Genomic DNA, 22,648 nt, shown 5'->3' with positions numbered 1-22,648 from the left:
AATCCCGTCAATGATGCCTATTTTCACCCCACTGCACCCCCAGGTGCTCTCCCTCGGATACTTTACACCCTGCAAACAACCTTTTCCACTCCATTCACTCCCCAAAAGTGATTTGAGATAAACCAGATTTACGCCCCCCCTGGCTAAGAGCGCCACAGCCCCCAAGTCGAACTCGACAGCGGCCATCCTGGTGGCAGATCAACAAAGTTACCTTACTTTAGTTTGTTGACCAAGAATTCGGCCACTCCAGCACTTACAGTACCTGTCCTGTCTTGTCCTGTTCTGTTCTCCTGGGCCCTGTTCGGTTCTTTTATCCTTCACACCCCTCCTCCTCCCCCCCCCGAGCCTTGTCCTTGTTCGTTGGTGTCACGATTTTACTTTACTTTTACTTTTCGTTGCCTTGCCTTACACCTCTTCCCCATACATTAACTCCCATATAGGCTTCATGCCTTCCTTCCGCCCCATCCTTTTCTCACGGATATTTTATCACCTTCCTCCCTCCTTCTATATCAACTTCCATCTCTTCCCCAGAGCCTCATTTCTCTCCATCTCATCACCATCTTCATACAAACTAATCCCAACACTTTGACAACAACTCATAACCAACCAAGTTTCAATAATCTCATTTGAAACAGCGTCGCCAAGAGGCACCTTCATACACACACATACACACACACTTATATATACATATACACACTCGTCACCAATCAGTAGCCGTCACCCAACATGAACAACGCCGCTCCCAACCAGCAGCGAAGAGGACCTTGGTCACAATACGAGGATGTGTATCTGATGGATCTTGTTCGCACGCATGGTGCTCTCAACTGGGTTCGCATTGCGTCAACCCTGGGAACTCGAACACCAAAGCAGTGCCGCGAGCGTTATCATCAGAACCTAAAGCCAACACTCAACCACGAACCCATCACACCCGAGGAAGGTGTCATAATCGAAAAACTTGTCGCGGAGGTCGGGAAACGCTGGGCCGAAATTGCACGCCGTCTCAACGGCAGGAGCGACAATGCCGTCAAGAACTGGTGGAATGGTAGCCAAAATAGACGCAAGCGCACGGATCGACGACGTGCTGCACAGGATCACCACGAAGGCTACTATCCCCCGAGCCGCCCCGGACTATCCATCTCTACACCAGGCATGCCCATGCATGGAGCACAACTCTCACCCCTAACTGGCACTGCCATGCGTCACCCCATGCATTCATGGATTGAGGCTCCTCTCCCCTCACCATGCTCTTCAGACTCTGCTGAATCCGAAATGGGATCCAACTATACCACATCACCTTCCCATCAGACCATGCAACTCGCTGTGCCTGTCGAATTGCCACCGCTGCGTCACTCGGGCTTGCAAACAGCTGGTGACAGGCTACCCAGCTTTGATAGATTGGCTCCTGCTCCCCATGCTTATGCGGACAGGCATGAGTATCAACCCAGGCTGCCTCCTTTTGCTCCTCAAGCGCAACTGCCCACCGCTCCCAACTCGCCTGTACAGCAGCAGCAGCAGCAGCAGCAATCACAAAACCGAAAGGCACAGGATTCCAGGATGCATCTCTCCGCCCTCATGGATTAAGATGATGTCGCAGTTATACGGTCGAAGACGGGCCTTGACCACGCATGCAATGTGATGGTGTGTGCGGTAACGTGTAGATATTGATCGGGCGTGCCGTTACTGCGAACTTCAAGGCCGTGAAGGAGTCTTAAAGGGTCCAGGGGACATTGGATTTGGCAAAAGATACCAGGCGTTCATGGGAAGGTTTCTCGGAATTGAAAGCGTATGAAGTTTTTACGAAATACTAATAAACCCGAGACTAGATCTCGAATGACGGTTTAAGAAAACAAAATAAACTTTGGATTATCCAACTCCTCTGGATGTCTGTCCTGATATGTGCACATGTGGTAGTTGTCTCTGTAGATGCATTCAAGGTCAGAATGTCTTGTCAGGATCTGAAGGGTGAAACTTCTCAGGACCTTAGCTTTGAATAGGCCGGCTTGAAACGCTTGTCAACGTACCGGGATATGCCAATATTACAGAGTGACCTGGTGGGGGAAGGTTGACGTTGGAATGTGGCAGCGTGATAGTCAGGTCACAGAACTACGAGAGCAGCTAGGCTGCTTGATAGTCAAAAAGTCCGATTTGACGGGACAAAGTACGGTCGCTGTCAGACGTGTGTTTGGCGTTGACCCCGACCTGATGCCCTGAGAAGAGCAGGGCAGAGCGGAATTACAGTCACAGTTGCAGTTGTAGTCTCAACGAGCAACTTTCTCTCTCTACGCATACACCAAGACAGGTAACTTGAGTTGTGGAGAAGAGTTGCTTCTTCATAGAGCAAGCTCCCAAGGTAAGGTAGGTAACTAACAACAAACATGATCCATGCACGCCTATTGTGGTGGATGGGAGGGATTTCCCGGTCACCTCTCTTTTTCTCAGAGACAAAAAGAAGTACGGCTAGCCGCAGGACCAAGGTCGACAGGCAGAGACAGAGGCAGAGACAGGGACACGGAGAAGCCAAGACATGCATACACCGGCGGGACAGGGGATCGACGTTGATCTATACTATACAGATTAAAGGCTCAGAGACTTGCATTGTTGTGAGGTATCCGTACAGATACTACATATACATGCATATATATATACGTACACATATCAACTTGCCTACCAAGATTCAGATGGAAAATCTCGATTCTGCACCCCTAGTCCACGGCTGAAAGTCGATAGTACCGTGGTGTAGGCGGCCGGGCAATGGATGATGCAAATAGGGCCAGGGATACAAACTTGGGCAGTGATTCAAGGTACGAGACTCCATCCGTAAGAAAGGCGGGTTTCGATTTCTAGTGGGTGTCTTCTCTACCGTCCAAGTTCATTAATTGATTGATTGATCGAGGTCGATGGCTCTCCTGTTCTCTTCAGGCTGGCACCAATGGATCCAAGGACACTAACAAGGACCAGTTGGCTGGTGCCCTAGTGGTGGTGCAGGCCCAATAGGGACCCCTTCCCTCGGGGATGGCGCTTTGATTTGTTTCTTATTCTTGATTACTGAGCTCTCTTGGTTTTGGGGGATGTCGTGCCCTGTTGGTTTCGATCGAGGCATCTACAGGTGAACGGGATCTACTAACCTGAGATGAGATGAGATGAGCGGATCTCTGTTGGGGTTTGTTCCCTGCTACGGTAAAAGACCTGGCTGAGATGACGAATGATCGATGATTGAAAGATGCATCTGACTAGGTAGCTACCGGCTGGACGGTGTCCCGAACGAAAGGGAACCCATCGTTACTGCTCTAGGCGCTGGACTAGTCCTGAGTCGGAATATGGCATGGCCCAACCTGGAAATTTGAGCAAGACAGGGTAGCATCGTGTGCCGTTGCTGTGAATGCTTCCGTCAACGCAACGCTTTTTCGGGTGCGTGTGGCCCAAGAGCCACGGGCGCGGGTTTTGAACTGAAGATGATGGGTGCAGATTTCATTAGTGACGGACTAATGTACCTACAGTCACCACCTACCTACCTAACGGGTCGGGGTGTCTATGTACGGGCTGCTCTAGCTGCTGTGCTGTGCTGTGATCCATGCCTAGGTGGGTGCATTATGTACATTCACCGACGGCTGGTTTGATCTTCTTGATTGGGTGGGTATTGGTGGAGAGACCGGGGGAGCCGCCAAGCGCCCCGGTCTCTGGGTGATGAATGTCTAGCAGCTACCGGTATCTGACACGATCCATGTGTTCAGTCCTCTCTACCTAGGCTCAGGCTCCCTCGAATTACTGTACTGTCCGTACTTGGTGAGTAGAGTTGCTATTATTGACCTGACCTGACCTGACCTGGCTGATGAGTACGTTCGCAATCGATGCTACTTTCATCTCTTGATTGCTTTTGCGTATTCGCTACCCTGTCTATATGCTACTGCACATACACCATGGTCAAGGTAAGTATGAATTTCTTTTTTCCTTTCTTCTTCCTTCTTCCTCCAAGTCAGCCCCATCGGTCATTTGCGACATTCGATCTGGCACTTGATCCAACGTTAATCTGGTAGTGAGGAAGGATCTGCCTCGGGTCAAACAGGGTGCTGTACAGTGCAGTGCACTTCCGGGGGTGAGCAAGTGAGGGTTGCTCTTCTTGCTCATGCTGCGTGCACAAGCCTCCTTTGCCTGACTCAAACCCAGTAAAGCAAGGACCTCTATTCAAGCAAGTCTCATCGGGGATATTTATCCTCCACCATTAACATACCGTGATCGACATAATCGTCTACCTACGGTATCGTACCTTTACATCACACTACCCCTTGTCCCTCCTTCTTAAACGTATAGCCAGTATCCGTACCTCGACCAGTGCCGAGGCTGGTTGACCGGCATCGTCTTGGATCTCATTTTAATCTGTGATACAGGGCAAGGCGAGACGGAACCATCCACCAACCCAGCATCGGCAGCCACTGATGTTAGATGCAGGTGCACTATCCAATATCACCCATGTCTGTCTCCGGGGGCCTGGGAAGCCGGGGTGTACTAACAGGGAGGTCGACTGAGGCCTCTGGGGATAACTTCCTCTCCTCTTCCTCGGCGCAGTTGACATCTGGTAGTGCTTGATCTTATCAGCGTCGGCACTCGCTCTCCAGTCAACCATCTTTCTAGCTACATATCTGTAGTGTTTGTATGTGTGTCCACAGCGCGCAACACGGGAGCCAATCTTGAACCTGTAAGGACTGTACCCGTTGCCGACAGCTTGGCGCCGATCCCGCTGGTCAAGCAAGGGTTGCATGGAAAATTACCGTATTGTAATGCATGTACGTACTGTACCCCAAGTGATCGAATCTACAGGGATCCTTGAGCCAATCACCCGGGAAGGACAATTCCCGACGATACGATAATCCATGTCTTTATCATAATGGCGGATTTAGGGGTCGATGGGATATCGCTCACAATCTCTTTTCTTCTCTTCTCCAACCATAATGACGTGCCGGGCCGGAGATGTTCAGTCCGAATAGCTTCGGGGAGTGTTTCTGAGCTCAAACGTGAAGGGTTCAAGACTCACCACTCGTTTTGTTTTTTTTTTTTTTTTTTTTTTTTGGCAGTGCAGAACGATGAGCCAATCATTCATCTGTCTCAAACACGTACGTACGTACCTACCTCGGCGTTGCACTTATGCAACCTCGCATTTCTTGTGCAGCATCTCGGGCAGTGGAACCAATGTTTCTATTTTCTGCTGGTTCCGTGTGGATGGCACGAAACCTCACGGTCGTTCCGCCCTCCTGCGTGTAACGCAGCGCAACCCTCGCAGGCGCAGTTGAGCATCAATCAGCGTTGTCGTAGTCTCAACGGTCACAAACAAGGGCGAGAGGCTAGGTAGATTTTAGTCAAGATGGAGACCTGCACAACGGAGATATCGTTGTAATGCACCCTTGTTCCAGGATACGAAGAGCCACTGATTGGATCAGAAGCCAGCTGACGATTTCCGGGTTTTGGAAATCACATACATGGATGAACAATAAGGTAGTAACTTAGGGGTTTCAGGCGCTTGATGGAATTATTGACCTCCAGGCTCCATCAGCCAACGATGGCCAAGAGCTAAAATTCCACAGGCAATCAAACCGAAAGATTGATCGCAAGCTGAGCTGCTCAGCCAAAGCAAATAAACTTCTGTTTCAGGGGACCATGACGATCGAGTGGGTGTACAGGGTAGTAGTGTCACCGATGAGGCGGGCTGCCCGTTTAGCTGAGAGCTGGAGCAGGGTTCTTGGTGGCAGCCGATGACATTCGGGGTGGCTCTCATGAAACCTAGACGTTGCAACCCATCGATGACGAATACGAAATGCACCAGGAGTGAATGAATGCACTGTGAAAGTATGTAAAACTCCAAGCTCGAATTCAAAGTGAATCGGCTGCGATCGCAAAGTCTAACCCGCTCGACCGTTAGGAACAAGATCTACGCTGCACAGGAAGGTTCGAGATACAGTATACATACATACTACCTACCTAGGTACTACAGGTACCTACACCCGAATTATATATGCAAGAACGAGATTACACTCCTCTCGTGATGCAATTGATGATCTGCGAGCGGACATTTTGTTTGATCCTCAATCCTGTTACCGTCTGTACGGTTGCTTATCACATACCGACTTCAGCCTTGACGGTCAGTCGGTCAAATCAATGTCAATCCTGGACAGTTTTGAAATTGCATGCCTTAGCAATATGGACTTTTTTAAAATCTCCTTTTCCGTTATTAGAAGCTCAGCTTAATTCAGATCGATTGCGATCATCAGCTAATAAGAGGTGTCCATCCTGGCCCCAATTTTACATGCCTACCTACAAGAGGTAAGGTATGTACACAACGCATCATCACACTGAATCGACCAATACACCCCCTCCCCCCCTCGCCCTCCACTCTGCCTGTAAACTTGCCAGAGATCGAGTTGAAGAAGTCGAGCTACCGTATGCTGTGTGTTCATAACGTCTGAGACAGGGACAGGCAATTGGATGGATCTATCATCTTGTATGTACGGACGGCAGCTGGGGGTTTAGTTAACATATACCTTAGCTTACGTGGGGGAAAGATGGCAGTCTCAACGGTTTCTTTCCCATTCACGATTACTGATCGCCAGGGGCCTTCCTGATACTGAGTGTCACGTCACGATGGCTCTGTGTTTCTGTCATTGTGTTTCTGTGTTCGGTCGGGAGCTTGGGCCATGTCCCGAAAATCTTCGGGCGCCCGTTGCGTTTCGGCCTTTGGGCTAGTCGCTGTCTGCTTTGATTGGGTCGTTTGACGTGCCAATGGACCATCACATCACGCCCTGTTCCCCGTTGAGAATGATCTTCCTTGGTTTCTGTAACCCTTGTTCCCAGAGTCAGACCCCTCTGACCCTGTCAAGCTGATGCTTCCCTGGTGCTTCCACCGTTCTGGCGGCGCCTGTCACGGAGACATGCACACACACGCACACGGATGGAGACCGTTGTTGATCATATCCATTGTTTGTCCAGCTGCTGAGACTTGGCTATGCTATGACATGCCATGCCATGCCAGTCGACCGGCCTAATTAATGAACGAACAACTAACTGTCTTGTTTACTGACGGGGCTGGCTAGCTCAACAGCACTATTGATTACTTCGCTCCATTCACGCGATTCAGATAATCATACCCGGTCATTGACCATTCGCTCACAATCAAACTGGTCTTCCTATCTCTACTTTGAGCCTTGACCATGACGGTTGAAACTATTTGCGGTCTGTCGACACTTGGGTGACTGTTTGCGGCTTAGATCGTGCCGCTACTTGTCAACATCGAGTCAGCCACAGACGGACGGGGTTTTTCCACGCTGGTGCGGATGGGGATGATCCATGCCAATGTCTCGGATTCGAGCATGGATCGTTGATCCAGCTAAGAGGTCCACTACCGACCGCTCCCGCTCACCGTTGGCTAAATCTACACCCCCTCCATCTCCATCTCCTCACTGCTCAGTCTCTCTTCCTTAGCGCATAAAGGCCGCTCGCTCCCCCTGGCCCCTGGCCCCTGGCAGCTTGGCATTGCTCAGGCCTGAACGCTTCTTGAGTCGTCGCCGCTGACACCCCCCTACTCTACTGGATTCAGTTGTTGGTGCTGGAGCTGGGTGGTGCTTCTGTGTCGCAAGGACCGGTACGGCGGTGGATGGTTTCGACCCGGATCGTGGGAAGATTTCATTGCACCTAATCATATCTCTACATACTGTCCTACGAAAAAGAAACCACTGCGCATGCACAGTATCGTGTATGTATGCATGTGTATACATACTGGACATCAGTTGGGGAGTTTGCCCGCCGTCTGGTCCGAGGTCATAGTGGAAGTCCTGGTCTTTTAGTGCGTCACGACAACGTTGAGATTTGTCCTCGATGTCCTTGCTGATTTCAAATGGTGAGATCGAGTGTTTACGTGTCAGGTAAGGCCCAACAGCTCGAGCATTATACTGACTCTCCAACGAACGTATCTATACATGAGAAAATCCTTACCAATTGTGGTCATGGAGACACCTCTAACCGAATTTGAGTTTCATTCCTGTGTTCTGTGTTTCTTCTGACAACAACGCAGAAAGAAAACTCTCCTAGAGGATGTGATGTAATCCATCCACTTTACCAGCCGCTTATCTTCATACTTTGATCGGAGATTTCACCAGCGGCAGAGGATGGAATCCTAGTAACAGCTACCTCGGTATGGATATGCAGTCTGTCGCTACGTAAAACTTCGTCCCCCCCAGAGTACTGCATTGAAGTGGATGCATCGTGCAACCAACGAGGCAAATACCAGTTGGCAAATGACAAATCTTTGCAAGGCCTACCTACGACCGGACCAAATGCGTCCATGAGGCCTCGCGACAGAGGCATTCCATCGGGAGAAAATTTCCCCTGCTTGGTCGTATTTTTGGTAACTTTGCTGGTTGCCATATTACATACTGCAGAACCGGTCCTCTGTACCGGGTATTCCGTCAAGACGGGAGCTCTAACTTGCCTAGTATCCAGTAGGGAGCAGCCCAAGGTTAGTACCTAGGTAGGTAAGCCAACAGCCAAGAGACCCAGTCCTACGGAGCCACACGTATTGGAAGCAGGAAAGGAGAAGAGACAACTGCAAGGTAGCAGCAAACAACCAACCAAACAAACCTACACATTCTGCTCGACGGTTGAAGAAATGACTCCTTGTCTCCGATCCCCCTAACCAAAAACGGACGGGGGTGCGTGAATTGGATGGCATGGGAATGGAGACAAAATGGAGACAGAAAAACAAAAGAAATCGAGAGGCAAGGCAAGGTAAGGCAAGGCAAGGGAAGGGAAGGGACGGACGGGAGGGAGGGAAACTCAACGAACGCGGATGTTTATGGCCTCCGTCTAGACCAACAACAAATCGGGGCAACAAGCAAGACCCAGGGATCTGGATTCAGCAGTCTCGCTTATCGCCGCGCCGCCGTTCTGGGGAGATCGAGCAGACACTCACTAAGCTAAACGTACTAAGGTAGTGAGTGGTAGGGTGCTCGATCCGCCACCCAACAGCGCCAACGCCAACGGAGCGCCAACGCCAACGCACTCTCACTGGCGCTAGCTACCTTAGTCATCCGCCAGCTTCACCTTAGGCACCCCTACAGCTCTGCTCTGCTCCCGTCTGCTCCGTTCGGTTCGAGTTGGCCGCATACGGATCGCCTCACTCACGACTAACAGCTTGGGAAAACTTTATTTCCCCTTCATCGCCCAATGTCCAATGACTTGGCCGACGATCCAAGCTATGGTGAAGCCATCACCATCGTCTCTGACGTATCTATTCCGTATCATTACTGCAATCAAAACAAAACACATTTGTCAATTGACAGTACAGACAGACATGCATTTGCCCCAATTGGTACTCACAACATTTCAGTGCATTGCCCCTGGTACCGGTACCAACCAGCAACACACAGGATAGAGAGCGTGTGCTTCAATCGGCCGAGGCTCCTTCAATTAAGCGAAACCAATGAAAAACACCAACAAAGACGTTGCACGATTCAGGCACGACTCGTCTCTCCGCTCTTGACCTCAGGCACCACACAGCTCTAGACTTTGCTAGACCATCGTTTGAATAACGGCATGCCCTGGTCTAGTCGCATGCCATACTGTCGCTGAGGAGACAGGTTGATAGACGCTTCGTCTGCCTTACCCGTCCCGTTGATGGTTCCTTGATTTAGCGACAGTCACATTCCTGACGCTGTCGATGAAGCATGGCTCGATTCAGCAGGCGCTGTATTGACATTCCTCTCACGAGCGCCACTCTGAGCGGTTCCAAGGTCTTTTAACCTTAATTCGTCAAATTCACTGAGTCACGTAAGGGTGATTATATATTTGCCGATTGAATGAAAATTGAATCCGATATAAGGTTCGGCACCGGCGTCTTTGCCTTGACTTGACAGGCTTGACAGGCTGTTCCGGGCTTGTCTAGTCTTCTCCAGGTTTTACCAAAACTGCTCGTTTGTTTGCTTGTTGCCTTTGTCTTCTAGGGCTAGATCCCGTGTCGCCCCCGTCGTGCCCGTCAAGCTCGCCTCACCCGTGTCACATCCGTCGTCACATACTATGCTTCTTCCGTCGAGTCTTGAGCCTCGTCGTTGCGACGCCTCTCGGTCATCCGAACATCCTTCCACTCCGGGCCTACCGCTTGCATCATTCGTCACGCCGAGTTGGAAAGAGTTATTGGCCTTCGCCCTGTGGGACCTTTCTCATCGTGTGATATTCCCAACACCCCCATGCTGTCCGTCTTGCAACAAACTCCATCCGCCTTCCCCCCTCGTATAAACTTTCGCCGTTGATATAATGGAAACTCTAATTGCCCTATATTCAAGGCTCCACATGCTACTGACAAAAGAACCTTTTGAGGAGTTAGTCAATCACCTCCAGGCTCGATATGAGAAACGGCACTGAGGTCTGATGGCTTGGCTTATCTTCTGAAGCGGCTAGAGTCGCAGGTCTGACGCTACGGTGTTGTCGTCAATGTCCGATCGACGCTGCTCTATCATCCGTATCCACTCGGCCGATCTCGACCTACGGTTCTCCTCACAGAAACTGCCAGTCTCTCTATCAGTCGTCGGTGCCTGACTCTTCTGGATATGTTGACCCAGAGCAATTCCAGATCCTCTGGGCCCGCCCAAACGTACAGCTGTTATATCGTCTCCAGGAACAAACGAGAATTGACGATGATGGCGAGAGTCATCTTGGTGGCTTCTTCGATCGCACCGGAGATCAGTAACCGTATCCTGGCTTGACTGGTTTTGTGTGAGAGATGTGGATGTAGAGTCTGTCCGGCTAACAATGCCAACCTCCTCTATAAATGTTGACTCTTCGGTAGACACGCGCTCCCTCCTGGCACTACGTTTGTGTGGCGACATGTCTGCTGTGCCTCGTCCATCTGGACCAATCGAGAGTATAGAAGCGCTTCGTGGATGCAATTCTTCTCGGCCTTGCTCGGGACGTGTCTTTCCATCACTGTCTGCATGTGTCTCAAGTGGGCGAGCGTCGGTTGTTACTTTCTTCTTCTTGAGGTGGTCGTGGACCCGGAACCGTCTACTCAACCTGATCTCGTTGCTGGTGTCCATGGTTCGTGTTCGAGATACTGCCCATAAGACGTTAGTATGGAGCAGATATTAAACAAGTCTGGAAATGAGCATGAACACTTACACACTGTATCTTGCCGTGTTAGCAAGGTGGGATTACGTTCGTTCTTGGCAGTGACTTCAGGGACTGTTTTACGTCAAATGTCAGTGTAATCAAGTGCTTTACGGTTGGATATACTTACCTCTATTCGAGGTGTCCTCCTCGACCACGTCACTATTGGTGCCTCTTTGACCTCCTGCGGCAGCTCCAGCTCTTCCCCTGAGGAGACTACCGGCCCTGGCGAGTGCAACACCCTCCATGCCTTGATCAGACGTTCGATGAATAAACATCTCAAGGCGTTTAACCTCAGCTTTGTACCGTGCATCCTGGACCATCCAGTGTTCTTCTATGGAGCTGTGTCTACTTGCCTCGTCCTTGAGTGCCATTTTTGCTTCTGCAAGCTCTCTTTCGAGCTTGGCAATCTTGCTGTGTCGAGTACCATAAGCTTCGCAAAGGAGTAGGATATGTGAGCGATACTCTGCGGAAAGTGCTTCGCTTGCAGGATTGGACATTACTGCAACTTGCAAAGTTTCTGCCACTTGGTCAATGGAAGGGTTGTGCCAGATCTGCTGGCCTGCATTGATGAACAACTTGTCTACTTCGTCCAAACTGTATCCCGCCTCGGCCGCCGTGGGATTTGCCTGGTTTGCCTGAGATACTGCTTGCCAGCTAGGGAGTCGTGTCATGCTCTTCTTCACGCGGTGGCCATGCACTTCTTTGCTTCTGGGAGGATCTTTGTACAAGTCTTGTAGGGCTGCCTCGGAGCGACGGTACCTCAGATCGTGCTGTCGAGTTCTGTTGCCTCCAAGAAATCGTAGCCAGCTTTGATCCGCCATGATGCGTTGCATTTGTTTCGGTGTTTGTCTGCTAGGTATGAAGTGTTGATGAGGATGTTGGAATATGTACTCTGGCTGCCTGAGGTGTGTGACTGAGTAAGGTATCTGCTACTGACTGTCACTGTCACTGTCACTGCCGGTGACAGTCATTTTTACCTCGAGGACAACAAACTCGCTACGCGTGAATGCAGGCAAGTACGTCATTGCTGTTGCTCACAGTCCCTCACCATCCTAAGGTACCTATTTCATCTGCTGTTGGGTGGGCGCAAAACTTACCTACCTTACCTAGGTAAGGTAAGGTAAGGTAAGGTAAGGTAAGGTAGGTATACATTGTACCTGGGTGCTCAGTCGAGTTGGCATAACTGGAATAATCGGGTCTATCTACATACACTTCCTTTACGAGTCCATCATTATCACACATCCATTAAGCAATCCCCTGCCAGTCCAGAATCAAACAACTCTCAGGTGTTACAAACTCTGCCCTATTGCCATTTGTGCACTCAAACCTCCCCCTTGATCCACTCGCTCTCACTCAGCCTCCAACCAGTCCTGAATGAGCGTTCTGCTTCCGCAACAATCGATTTCATTTCCGATGTTTGCTCAGGCTCATCTGTTTGCAGGTAGCCCATCCTCCCCGTCGATGTTAATAACGCACGGGCTTGTCCCGGGCCAGGCTGTTCTGAGTAGTTCACAAGTGATTCGAGGATGGTCGAGCTGGTGTCTCTCTTGAGAGCCGGCTGAAGCGGTATTATACCGCAATCGTTCAACTCGAGAACCCTCGCTTTGACACTGCGAGGAGAATCGGATCTGCCTGGGACGCTAGTAGTGCTCGCTATGCTGGTATCAGTGTGCTCCATCTCCTCTTGGATATCAGATAGAGCAGTGTATTCATGCGCCGCGACCTGCTTTTCAATGTCTCCAGGGTCTACAGGCTTCTTGATCGGAACCTCGGGGAGAGGACGAGCTGAGGCTTTTGGTGGTGCAATCTTAGGGGCTACTTCGGTCAACCGCCTGGGACGTGTTGACGAACGGGGCTCCCCCTGGACCGACAGAGCATCATCCAACGCTGAGCTACTTGGACTCTCTGTACAAAGACCACCAATACGAAGGGGTTTGATTGAGTAAAACCCTTCGCTTGCGAGCTTAGCAGTGTCCTCTTCCATGCCGATTGAACTGTCGTCCAACTCAGGATCCGGCGCGAGGCTCAGTTGGCGCAGGTTTAGTAACGATCTATAGAGAAAACGGAAAGAGACGAAAGGTGACTCTTTTGAGTCGATTAGGATCCAATCGTAGAAACAGGCTTCATCTGGTGAATCGAGGAGACCACCAGAGGGCGACCTGCAACCTATTAGCCTAGCGTCACTGAACATCTATGCAAGGCACACCAACCCAATACCGTATGACTCTTGACCGCGGTGGCCTTCTAGTATGGGCAATCTTCGAACCCGGCCCTTGGCCCGAAAGACTTGGACCTCTATCAAGCCGCCATCTTCCGCAACTGATTGATGCGCGTGTGGAAGAAAAGAGAAGCAACGTGCCTCTATCCCATCCCTGATGCGTAACACGCCATCTTCCTTGTATTTCCAGCGCTCGCTTGGCTCACAGAGGGAGCGTGTGATGGAGCCCGAAGCTCCATTGAGAACTCTCACGCCACAGTTTGTGACGTTTCTGCCATTCATCAAGATCTTGAAATACAAGTAGCTTGGCAGTTGTGACGTTTCGTTGAGTGCATAGTGGATTCCAAATCGTGATCCTAAACCCAGTCAGGCAGTTCTCCTTGAAGGCTTTGGTTCAGACAAAGACAAACCTGGGTCTGAGGGGATGTAAACAGAAATCCGAGGACTGGTCTTCCGAAGTTGGCGTGGCAATGAACAAAGTCGGCTCGAGGCGGCGAGACTCAAGCAAGACAGTTGATTAGCAGACGGCAGAATACTCTGAGAGGAGGAATCCGAGAGAGGAAACTCGGGAAGCTTAGCCAGTTCGGGCTGAGTGACGATTGCAACTTCAATTCCCTCAAGAGAAGGCATGTTGCACAAGCTCCAGCAGGCAACCAGCGATCCGAGGAGGCCGTGTGCAGACAAAGATGAAGGAGGGCGTCTTTGAGGGTCGGCCTGTCGCAACTTAAGTAACAATATGCCCTTACTGACTGCGAGGAGATCCGAGTTGCTTGGAGATTGTTGATGAGAGGTATGAGGGGGAACTGGCGGCCAGCTGTTGTCGGCTGGCAAATACCTAGGACCGGCTACCTACCTACCTACCTACCTACCTACCTACCTAGGTACTAAGGTAAGGTACGCACCTTTCCCTCCCTGGCGCTTGTGCCTTGCTTTGGTTCCTGTCGCCCTTAGACTTGGACACATTACGATGAAGCAATTTCGGTCAGGCTCGCCCTTAGCCCGGTTTATGTGACATGGCTGCACATGTCGACAAGATTCCGAGCACAACACTGGCCTGCTTGGTGGTATTGCTGTAGAATTTTCGCAACATGGATCATTAAATAGGTACCTAGTTGTTTCATATCGATGGAACTGGCAGTCCTACCATTGATAGCTTGTCCAAAGTCCAAGCTGGTTTGGGCGTTGTCACGATTGGCAGCTTGAGCGAAACCAAAATTTATCCCTTCATGTGTAGCTAAGCGATACAGGCAATCCGGCTAGCATAAACAGCATTCGAGTGTCATTCATTGAGTATTTCCAGATCCATCCGTCGTCTAGCTTTGTCCTAGCACCTTCTTCGTATCTTCCTCCTTGTCGATGAGTCCTAGACTCCTTATTTGTTTAACACTGGGCGCATCATCGCGCGCTGTAGCGGACTCGCTTCGGGCGTAGGCGGCTTGCATAGCAAGAGCTCGAGCATGCTGTCGATTGCTGTTAATTGAATGTCCTACTATGCCGAAAGTAACGCCGAATCTGCATGCTTCAACCTACTTCCTTCTTGTGGTGGAGGCACTCGTAGTAATCTTCGAGAACCAGACCGCACTTCTTCTTGCCAGAGTCATCAGCAGCAGTGGTGTTTACCACATAGCATCCCATAACCTCCTGCCAGAAGGGAAAGCAGCGGCCAACGCCTAGAGTCCACGGAGATGTCGTCAGCCCAAAGAATGTTTGACTGGCTGCACGTGGGCGTGGATGCTCCCTTGATAGACTTACCGCCGTTCATGCCGTATCCCGACGCCATCTTGAGCCAATTGAGTATGTGTCGAGGCTTTGCGCGGGTCGGGCAGTATCTGATCGTTGAATCGCGGTTCGTTTGACGTTGTAATCGTGAAGTGCTTCCGGCTCTTGAGTTCCCGTACCTTGGCCGAGTAGCAAATCGGTGCCCGTGGATTGGATGGTGAAGTGGATCCTATCGGCTCACTGAAAATCACGCTTGCTCATGGATGTATGTGTGGCGTGGTATGTGTGGCTGTAGCTACCTCCCTGCCAAACTTAACCTTGTCCACCCTGTTCGGTACAGACGGACGGAGGTGCTCAGGTAAGGAAGGTAACCTGCCACTTTGTTAGGTACCTTAGTTGAAGCTGCCCCGGCTACTAAGGTAACCAACACATGGCCTCCTCTCCTTTTCCAATCCCAAAGCGAAACTATTTCTAAAAGCTTCACTAACACATATGCTCTCATTGAATCCATCATCCGACTGGGAATACTATCGTCGTCATCATCATGGCGGCTCATGTCACGTTGGGTCCTGCGAAGCTGGTGCTCTTGGCTGTACACCTCGCAACCATCGCCGACATTGATAGTTTGACCTATCTCATTGGTCAGCATGCAGTAATACTACGGCCAGAGCTGGTACTCCGAATCATTCTCACATATCTTCCCGAAACCCTCAGTCCGGCAGTATATGTACCTCTCATACAATCCATAGCCAGCGGCGAATCGCCATCACAGACAAATTCAGACTACCACCTCGACACTTCTTCTGTTCGGAGTATAACAGAAGAGCAGGCTTCAAGAAAAGTCAAGAAACTTCATCTTCTCTCTCTCAAAAATACTGATGTACCTCTCACTCTCGCTCACGAGGCCGATCCATTCACCTCTTTCTTACTTTTGAGGGCTTACAGAATGGACGAAGAAGCGGGCATGTTACCCCAAGTTCCTGACCTGGTATCCCCATTTCTGCAGCAATCGCAAGAACTTCACACGTGGATGATTTCAACGGTACTCCCTCTAGTCAGACGAAACTACGAGTATTATCCACAAAGGCCTATACGGTATTCGCTGCTTGAGTTCCAGAATCTACCTGCCAGGATGGCCATCGATTATCTACTCGCTGAGACAGGTGCCGTCGATGATGAGTTTAACCTAGCTGGCCGTGATCTGAGTGGGCTTGTTGGGCCTTGGCTCCATGACGAATCGAGGTGGAAACGCGAGGCCTTTGACCAAGATGTATCAAATGAGACGGATGCAGCGTCTGAGTTATCATGTCCTGGTTGGGAGCAGGCCCTCGAATGGCTCGCCTCTAAAGCGGCAACATCCTGGCCAGTCGCCCTCAAAGCCATTGAATCCTGGGATGGGCCATCGGATATAGACCTGGGAAATGATGCCGGGTCGTGGCTTCAGGAAAACCAACAGCAGTATCTCGACCGCTCTTATGCCAGAGCCGTCTTAGCTTCTGCATATCTTATCTCTGATGCAGACGCGGGGGCTCTGGAGGCAGCCTTCAGAATTTGCAATAAGATTCGGTCCCTCTTGGACGAAGACTCTGATATAACACTCCAATCAGCAGTAGAAAATCTTACCTCCGTTCCGCCTTTCGATATGGATGCATTTGGCGGAGCCAAAGCTGCGACATACCTACGTAACGACCTATTACAAAGCTCAAATCCTATTACGACCCCCAAGGAGGAATCTCTTGATCTTCTCCCTGCTCTCATCCAAAGCGCTTATCTTCTTACACACTCAGGCGCCCCCTGCACAGTTCGTAAAGCTGGGGATCTAGCGTTTATTCAGGATCAGCAGGAACAAAAATCGCAAATTAGCCGGCTTATACGAAACCTCCCAACTCGTGCATCTGAAGACGACGGTTTCTGGATCCGGGCACGAAAAGAGATACTGTGGCTGCACGGTTGGGGCAACAGCCCGAAGGCCACCGGAGACGAAACTTTGCAGGGCATATTTGGCAATGTGACCCTGGAGTTCATTGAGACAGAGCTTCTGAAAGCGATGCTTTCGCACTCACGTAGGTATCATGAGCATGTCGATATGGCCAAACACCTGACACGTCTTAGGATACAACCTAGCAAGAACCCTTTACGATCAAGAAGGGCCAGATGCGCCTCTGTCGGTATCTGCCGTGCTAAACACGGCACAAAACGCAGCTCTTGGGGCGTTTGACAATGCTTCAAATCCAAACCGAAATAGAGGGGGATTGAAAAGATGCGACGAAATGTAAGTCAGTTATTATGTCCTCGGGGCACCATTGTTGACAGTCAAATCAGCCTCAAAGCTTTTCCGAGAACGTTGGGTGCAAATCATCCCGTCAGAAAACGCATCGAAGCATTGTTGAAGGCTACTCATGCCTTGAGCGACTATCGCCTGGTACTCAAACAAGGCGAACCTTTCAGTCCTGTTGTACTTCGAGTGCACTCTGATCCGGTCTCGATTATCGAGAAAGTTCTAGAACAAAATCCCAAAGCGTACACACGTTTGCAAGAGTTTGAGGAACTAGGAAACAACATGATCCATGCGAATTTGCCAATTTGCGTGAGGCCAGGAAAACAGCAGCCGATAGCAGAGGATCAAGACACGGCCAAATCATTGGTCACAAAACGAATCGTCGCCATGTGCATCGAAGCTGCTTTGCGCGAAGACGACTTCGAAACTGCATACTCTTACGTGGTAACCCGTCTTGGTGCCGATGAGAACGTACATAAGTCACAGCCTGCAGGTATATCTGACGAATGGTCATGGAAGGCAGCGCTTGACGCTGGTAAGTATGTCCGCACGGAGAGATCCCAGAAGCCAACGCATCTCGGAACGGCAAGTGGAAATCCCGAGATACGTCATCTCGAGCAGCGGATTGAGTGCCTAGCAACTTCTCTACGGATAGCACCCCCGTCTCAGCTTCAGGAAGTATTAAAGACCTTCCGTCGTTGTGAAGAGCAGTTAGATGCTGCAATCAAGGAGGAGGCTGTTCGAGAAGCTGCCTGGGATACCGCAGGTGACCTTTCGGGTCTCCCTGGCTCGTTCGATACACCAGGCCCAGATAAGGCTTATCCACCCCGCAACATATCTGCCAGCGCGACAGCTCGTCAAGCCGAGGAAGCACCAATGTCTCTCTTCGATCTTTCCAGAGCGACAGCCAGGGTCGCGTCCAGGAACCTGACTGTGTTGTCAAGCTTGCAGGGTTCTTTTACATCGGATAAGACGAATGCAGAGTCCGAGTCCTCTGAGTTCGAGTCGCATGAGCAGAACAGAACAAGGAAGAGGGATCAGCTAAGAGAGGCTGCGACTGGTACACTGGTATCTGGCGTGGGGTGGCTGCTTGGAGCAAATCCGAATCGACCTACAAGTGGCCAGCAGTAACCAGACGTGTGCCTCATCGGGGACCATTTATCAGAGGGCGAGGAAGCAGCCTTGGAATAGCAGGTCGGGTTCTTCCGAAACGAAAGGTCACCACAGGCAGACATTCAGCGCAATCGACCTGCCATCAAAGTTACTTACATTTTTTCAATTTCCATGCAAAGGATGCAGGCGGGCTGGGCCCTCAATATAAGTTGATGGAATCATCTCCATATTGTCCCTATACACATATGATAAGAAGCTATGACCATCTCGAAAGCGTGACCGACAGGTCAAAATACCGAGCTGAATAACCGCGGAGACGTCAAGGCGCATCAAGGGTGGAGGAAGTTCGGTAACACAAATATTTACAGAGTGATAAACTGAAACTAGTTAAGAGACTGCTTCTATGGCAACTATTTATTACAGCCAATTTCTCGATATGCTTTCAAGTGAATACAACGCACTGTCAAAGGCATGCATCGCTGGATGCTCCATGTAGGCTCCATTGCAATCCCCTTTGAGTGATGGGGAAATTGAAATAGTATTTCCGCACGGCTACAACTCTTGTCTGAGTCAGCCCTTAAAGGAGCATTGACCCAACTCACTGTTTGGACTTGAGGCAGCGAAGACATCGGCAGTTGTCCTCGTATATCAAGATAACCAGTTTGGGGGATCACCCTACCATTCAGTCAGCAAGATCACAACTTGCAGTCCTTACCAGTACGCGGGTCCAGTCCTGTAGTTTTGCAAGAATTAGACTGGATGTTAGCGATAAGTTTGCAGGATTATAATCCCAGCGGTGTGTCGGAAGAGCTTGGCGAGAAGACGGTGGTTGAGAGGACTTCGTGTACCGAATCGCTGAAAGCCGAGAAACATTATAACTCCCCCCCCCGCGTGAACCTAGCGATAGCGGTTTTCATTGATTGATTGTCAGAGTTGTAGGGGGTATCAAGTTGTTTTACAGCGATGTGTGATTTGATTGGCGGTGGGTGAAACATTTACAGGCGTCTCTGAGTCAACAACTAAAGTCAGTCAGGACGAGCAGAGCAGAGCAGAGCAGCAGCCACAAGTGACCATCTCGCATACCCCATAATAGTATATATGTGATACGAGGACAGCACGGGCAGTTGAGTCGCGAGGCCGCATTCGAAGTTGAGTTTGATAGTCCATGTGATTCACCGATTAGGCCGGAGTCGACATCTGGTTGATGTTGTGCTGGCAATAGCTATCATAAAGTCGTCGAAGACGCGATGGATGACTGATGAAGTGTTTGATTTGCAAAGATCCGGAAGCTGCCAAATGTGGTCCATCTGTGACCTTGTTGCAAAACCGACGACCAGCAACAAAACTCAAGTGACGCAGGCCGAGTACCCTTTTTTGATTCCAATCCCTTAACTGTCGCAATCACACTAAACTCCTGTGTGAGCAGAGCCCGATTCAGTCTGCTGTGGTCCATGAAAGATAAGAAAACAACGAGTAAATAACAGTTAACAGAAGAAAATTGAACAAGCAAAGTTACGGGGTTAGTAAAGGAAAGAAGAATGGACGCGTAATCCGAGAGACGGATCTTTCAGTCGAGTCGTGACAAACATCAGTTATTCGTTCACTGAATGTTACGATCGGGAGCGCCTGGTAGGGTTAGCGTGTAAATGATTGGGAGGAAGTCAGTGGTAAAGCGAACCTCCATAGGCATCGCGTGTCTCGGATCGAGAGGCAGATTCGCCATAACCAGCGCCTCCAGCGCTGGCAGCCGGGTCGCGAGTTCGAGCAGCATCTCGGTCGCCTCCGCGTTCGTATCGGTCACCACCACGTTCGTAGCCAGAACCTCCAGGGCCTCCCCGAGGGCCATAGCGGTCTCGCTCTTCACGACCGCCACCGCCACCACCTCCTCCTCCGTAGCGATCACGGCCGTAGCCCTCGTCACGGTCACGGCGTTCATAGCCTCGATCATAGTCGCGGCCACCATAGCCTCCTCGATCCTCATAACGACGCTCATCGCGGTAGCTGCGATCGTAGTCGCGGCCACCGCCACTTCCTCCTCCTCCGCCGCCGCCGCCGCCGCCGCCGCTGCTGCCACCATAACCACCTCCACGGTCATCATAGCGTCGCTCATAGTTGCGGTCGTAGCCACGGTAGCGGTAAGGGTCATCACGGCCGTAACCACCGCCGCCGCCGCCGCCGTAACCACCACGTCGGCGGTCATCGTAACGTCCAGGACGAGGCTCTGTGACTGTTCAGTACAATACCCAATATGTCGCTGCTGGGATTCCTTACCTCGTTTGGGTGGGCCAAAGTACTTGCCAGGAGTTGGGGTACGAGGGCGGGCTCGACGGGCCTTCTCGATGCTCAGGGTGCGGCCCTCGATCTGTTCGCCCTGAAGACCCTCTTTGGCAGCTTCGGCTTGTTCAGATGTAACCATCTTGACAAAGCCAAATCCGCGGGACTCTTTGGTGTGAGGGTCACGCATAATTTGGCACTTCTCAACATCGCCATATTTCTCAAACATCTTGGATACCTCAGCTTCGGAAAGCTTCGGGTGGATACCTGTGACAAAGAGGTTAGATCCAGGGTTGATAGCACCATCATCGTCGTCCCGGGAAGCAGACACGTCCTTCATGTTGCTATTGTGGATATATATGTCAGTATTTGTCGATGATCTGGGACTCATTGGAACGAACCTGTCACCATGGCCACCGGGTGAGGCAGAGCGACGGCGGCTGCCTTCGTTGTCCTCGCGAGGACGAGGCGAGGCACTTCGGTTGTCGCGCTCATATCGAGGAGCCTCATCTAGAGCAGGCTGGTTAGCTATGTGCGCAAGCTGAAAAGATAGGAGAGGAGGGGCTGATCGGGCGACGGGGAGGTGCTGAGTATAGAGTGCGGCAGGCGAGTTTAATGTAGTGTTGTTCAAGCAAATAGTAATGAAGAGCAAGCGAGCGCGTTGATGCACGCGCTTGGAGCTGGCAACGAACCTTCGTACCGGTCGCCATTGGCAGCCTCGTAATCCATCGCGGTAGTAGCCATCTCTGTTGATCTAGCTTTGTCTAGTAAAATAGAAAATAGACAATGAGGCCAGAAATGGTTTAGGTGCGGTGGCTGACGATGAATAGCTCACGCGCAGGCTGGTTTGGTGAAAAGGCGATGTTGAAGAAGGGAGAAAAAAAAAGTCGGCGTAAGGGGAAAGGGAAAAGCAAAGGCGCCGCAAGGCAGCAAAGCCGAGTATTAATAAGTGTGATAAAACACGATTTAAAAAAAAAAAAAAAAAAAAAGGAGAGCCTGGGAACGCGGAAACTAAGTTAACAGCGGTCTTATTAAAAATGCTGTGCAACAAAGAGAAAGAACAAAGAAATCTCAACGTTCGTTGGCCGGATAGAAAGACTTTGGTTAGGCCAAAGATCAAACGTACGTACGAGATGGTGATGGGCAAACAGCACCAGGCGAGTTGGCTCGGAAGTGGATGGGCCTGGTGATGGGGACGGATGATGAATCGAGGTGTGCGTGCTTGCCCGTGTTTGGTTGGAAATTGATGCGGACAAGGGCGAATCCAATTGCGACGTTAGCGCTACCCGTCAGCGAGGCAACTACAGTCCGCAGGGATAGCAAATGTGCATTTCAGCGATTTTTTAGGTATATATTCCCACAATAGAATTAAATATACCAATAAGATCAGATAGGCTTAGTATATCTGTAGAGATAATACTAGAGTGATCAGCAAGGGAAATATAGCAGATTGGCCACTGGAAGAAGTACCGATTTTACATTTGCTATCCCTGAGGGCTGTACCTAACGTAGCAGGGGACAGGGCTTGGGTTGCTGTCTGAAGCGCTGATTGCTGAGGCTGAGGTACCTGAAGGTGGGTAAAAAGCAAGTCGAGTTTGGGGTATCGCCTCAACTTCAAGCCAGTGTCATTGTCCGAAGGGAACACTGTCCATTCCATTCAGTCGATGGAAGGGTATAACCCGCCGTACCCGACGGTCTGGCAACTAACGTTAGGCGGTACTCCGCACGTACATACCATGTGATTCTCTTATTACAGTACCACCCATCGGATGGGTACAGTATTGTCCTGCATATATGGAGTAAAGGTACAAGAGAGGTTGTTGGTAAAGTGTCTCGACGTCACCTGGAGAGTTCAGTTTCAAGTGCCTACCCTGGAGCTTCATGTATATGCTACGCCTCCA

At 50.6% G+C, this 22,648-nt stretch overlaps 6 protein-coding genes across 6 annotated transcripts; 2 read left to right on the top strand and 4 right to left on the bottom strand.

Annotated features, from left to right (window-relative positions):
- Positions 1 to 726: 726 nt before the first annotated feature.
- FSUBG_12203 (myb-like DNA-binding protein) lies at positions 727 to 1,581 on the top strand (the record flags this gene model as incomplete). Its single annotated transcript, XM_036676969.1, has 1 exon — positions 727 to 1,581. The coding sequence occupies one exon, from the start codon at positions 727 to 729 to the stop codon at positions 1,579 to 1,581; it is 855 nt and encodes a 284-aa protein (XP_036532335.1).
- An 8,852-nt stretch (positions 1,582 to 10,433) lies between these two features.
- Positions 10,434 to 11,966, bottom strand: FSUBG_12202 (uncharacterized protein; the record flags this gene model as incomplete). The annotated part of the gene is made up of 3 exons (XM_036676968.1): positions 10,434 to 11,089; positions 11,155 to 11,217; positions 11,273 to 11,966. 3 exons carry the CDS (start codon positions 11,964 to 11,966, stop codon positions 10,434 to 10,436), a joined length of 1,413 nt encoding a protein of 470 aa, XP_036532334.1.
- Positions 11,967 to 12,466: 500 nt separating this feature from the next.
- FSUBG_12201 (uncharacterized protein) lies at positions 12,467 to 13,993 on the bottom strand (the record flags this gene model as incomplete). The annotated part of the gene is made up of 3 exons (XM_036676967.1): positions 12,467 to 13,304; positions 13,356 to 13,719; positions 13,774 to 13,993. 3 exons carry the CDS (start codon positions 13,991 to 13,993, stop codon positions 12,467 to 12,469), a joined length of 1,422 nt encoding a protein of 473 aa, XP_036532333.1.
- A 683-nt stretch (positions 13,994 to 14,676) lies between these two features.
- Positions 14,677 to 15,143, bottom strand: FSUBG_12200 (NADH:ubiquinone oxidoreductase subunit; the record flags this gene model as incomplete). Its single annotated transcript, XM_036676966.1, has 3 exons — positions 14,677 to 14,823; positions 14,894 to 15,033; positions 15,116 to 15,143. 3 exons carry the CDS (start codon positions 15,141 to 15,143, stop codon positions 14,677 to 14,679), a joined length of 315 nt encoding a protein of 104 aa, XP_036532332.1.
- Positions 15,144 to 15,626: 483 nt separating this feature from the next.
- FSUBG_12199 (transport sec39) lies at positions 15,627 to 18,491 on the top strand (the record flags this gene model as incomplete). The annotated part of the gene is made up of 3 exons (XM_036676963.1): positions 15,627 to 17,145; positions 17,195 to 17,354; positions 17,450 to 18,491. The coding sequence occupies 3 exons, from the start codon at positions 15,627 to 15,629 to the stop codon at positions 18,489 to 18,491; spliced, it is 2,721 nt and encodes a 906-aa protein (XP_036532331.1).
- A 1,582-nt stretch (positions 18,492 to 20,073) lies between these two features.
- Positions 20,074 to 21,491, bottom strand: FSUBG_12198 (TATA-binding associated factor; the record flags this gene model as incomplete). Its single annotated transcript, XM_036676962.1, has 5 exons — positions 20,074 to 20,099; positions 20,152 to 20,694; positions 20,745 to 21,091; positions 21,149 to 21,275; positions 21,440 to 21,491. 5 exons carry the CDS (start codon positions 21,489 to 21,491, stop codon positions 20,074 to 20,076), a joined length of 1,095 nt encoding a protein of 364 aa, XP_036532330.1.
- Between the last annotated feature and the right edge of the window lie 1,157 nt (positions 21,492 to 22,648).

The sequence above is a fragment of the Fusarium subglutinans genome (genome assembly GCF_013396075.1).
Source record: "Fusarium subglutinans strain NRRL 66333 chromosome Unknown NRRL66333_c0000254, whole genome shotgun sequence".
NCBI classification, from domain to species: Eukaryota; Fungi; Ascomycota; class Sordariomycetes; order Hypocreales; family Nectriaceae; genus Fusarium; species Fusarium subglutinans.
The sequence above is the reverse complement of the archived record's forward strand: the minus strand, read 5'-3'. Positions and strand labels throughout refer to the sequence as shown.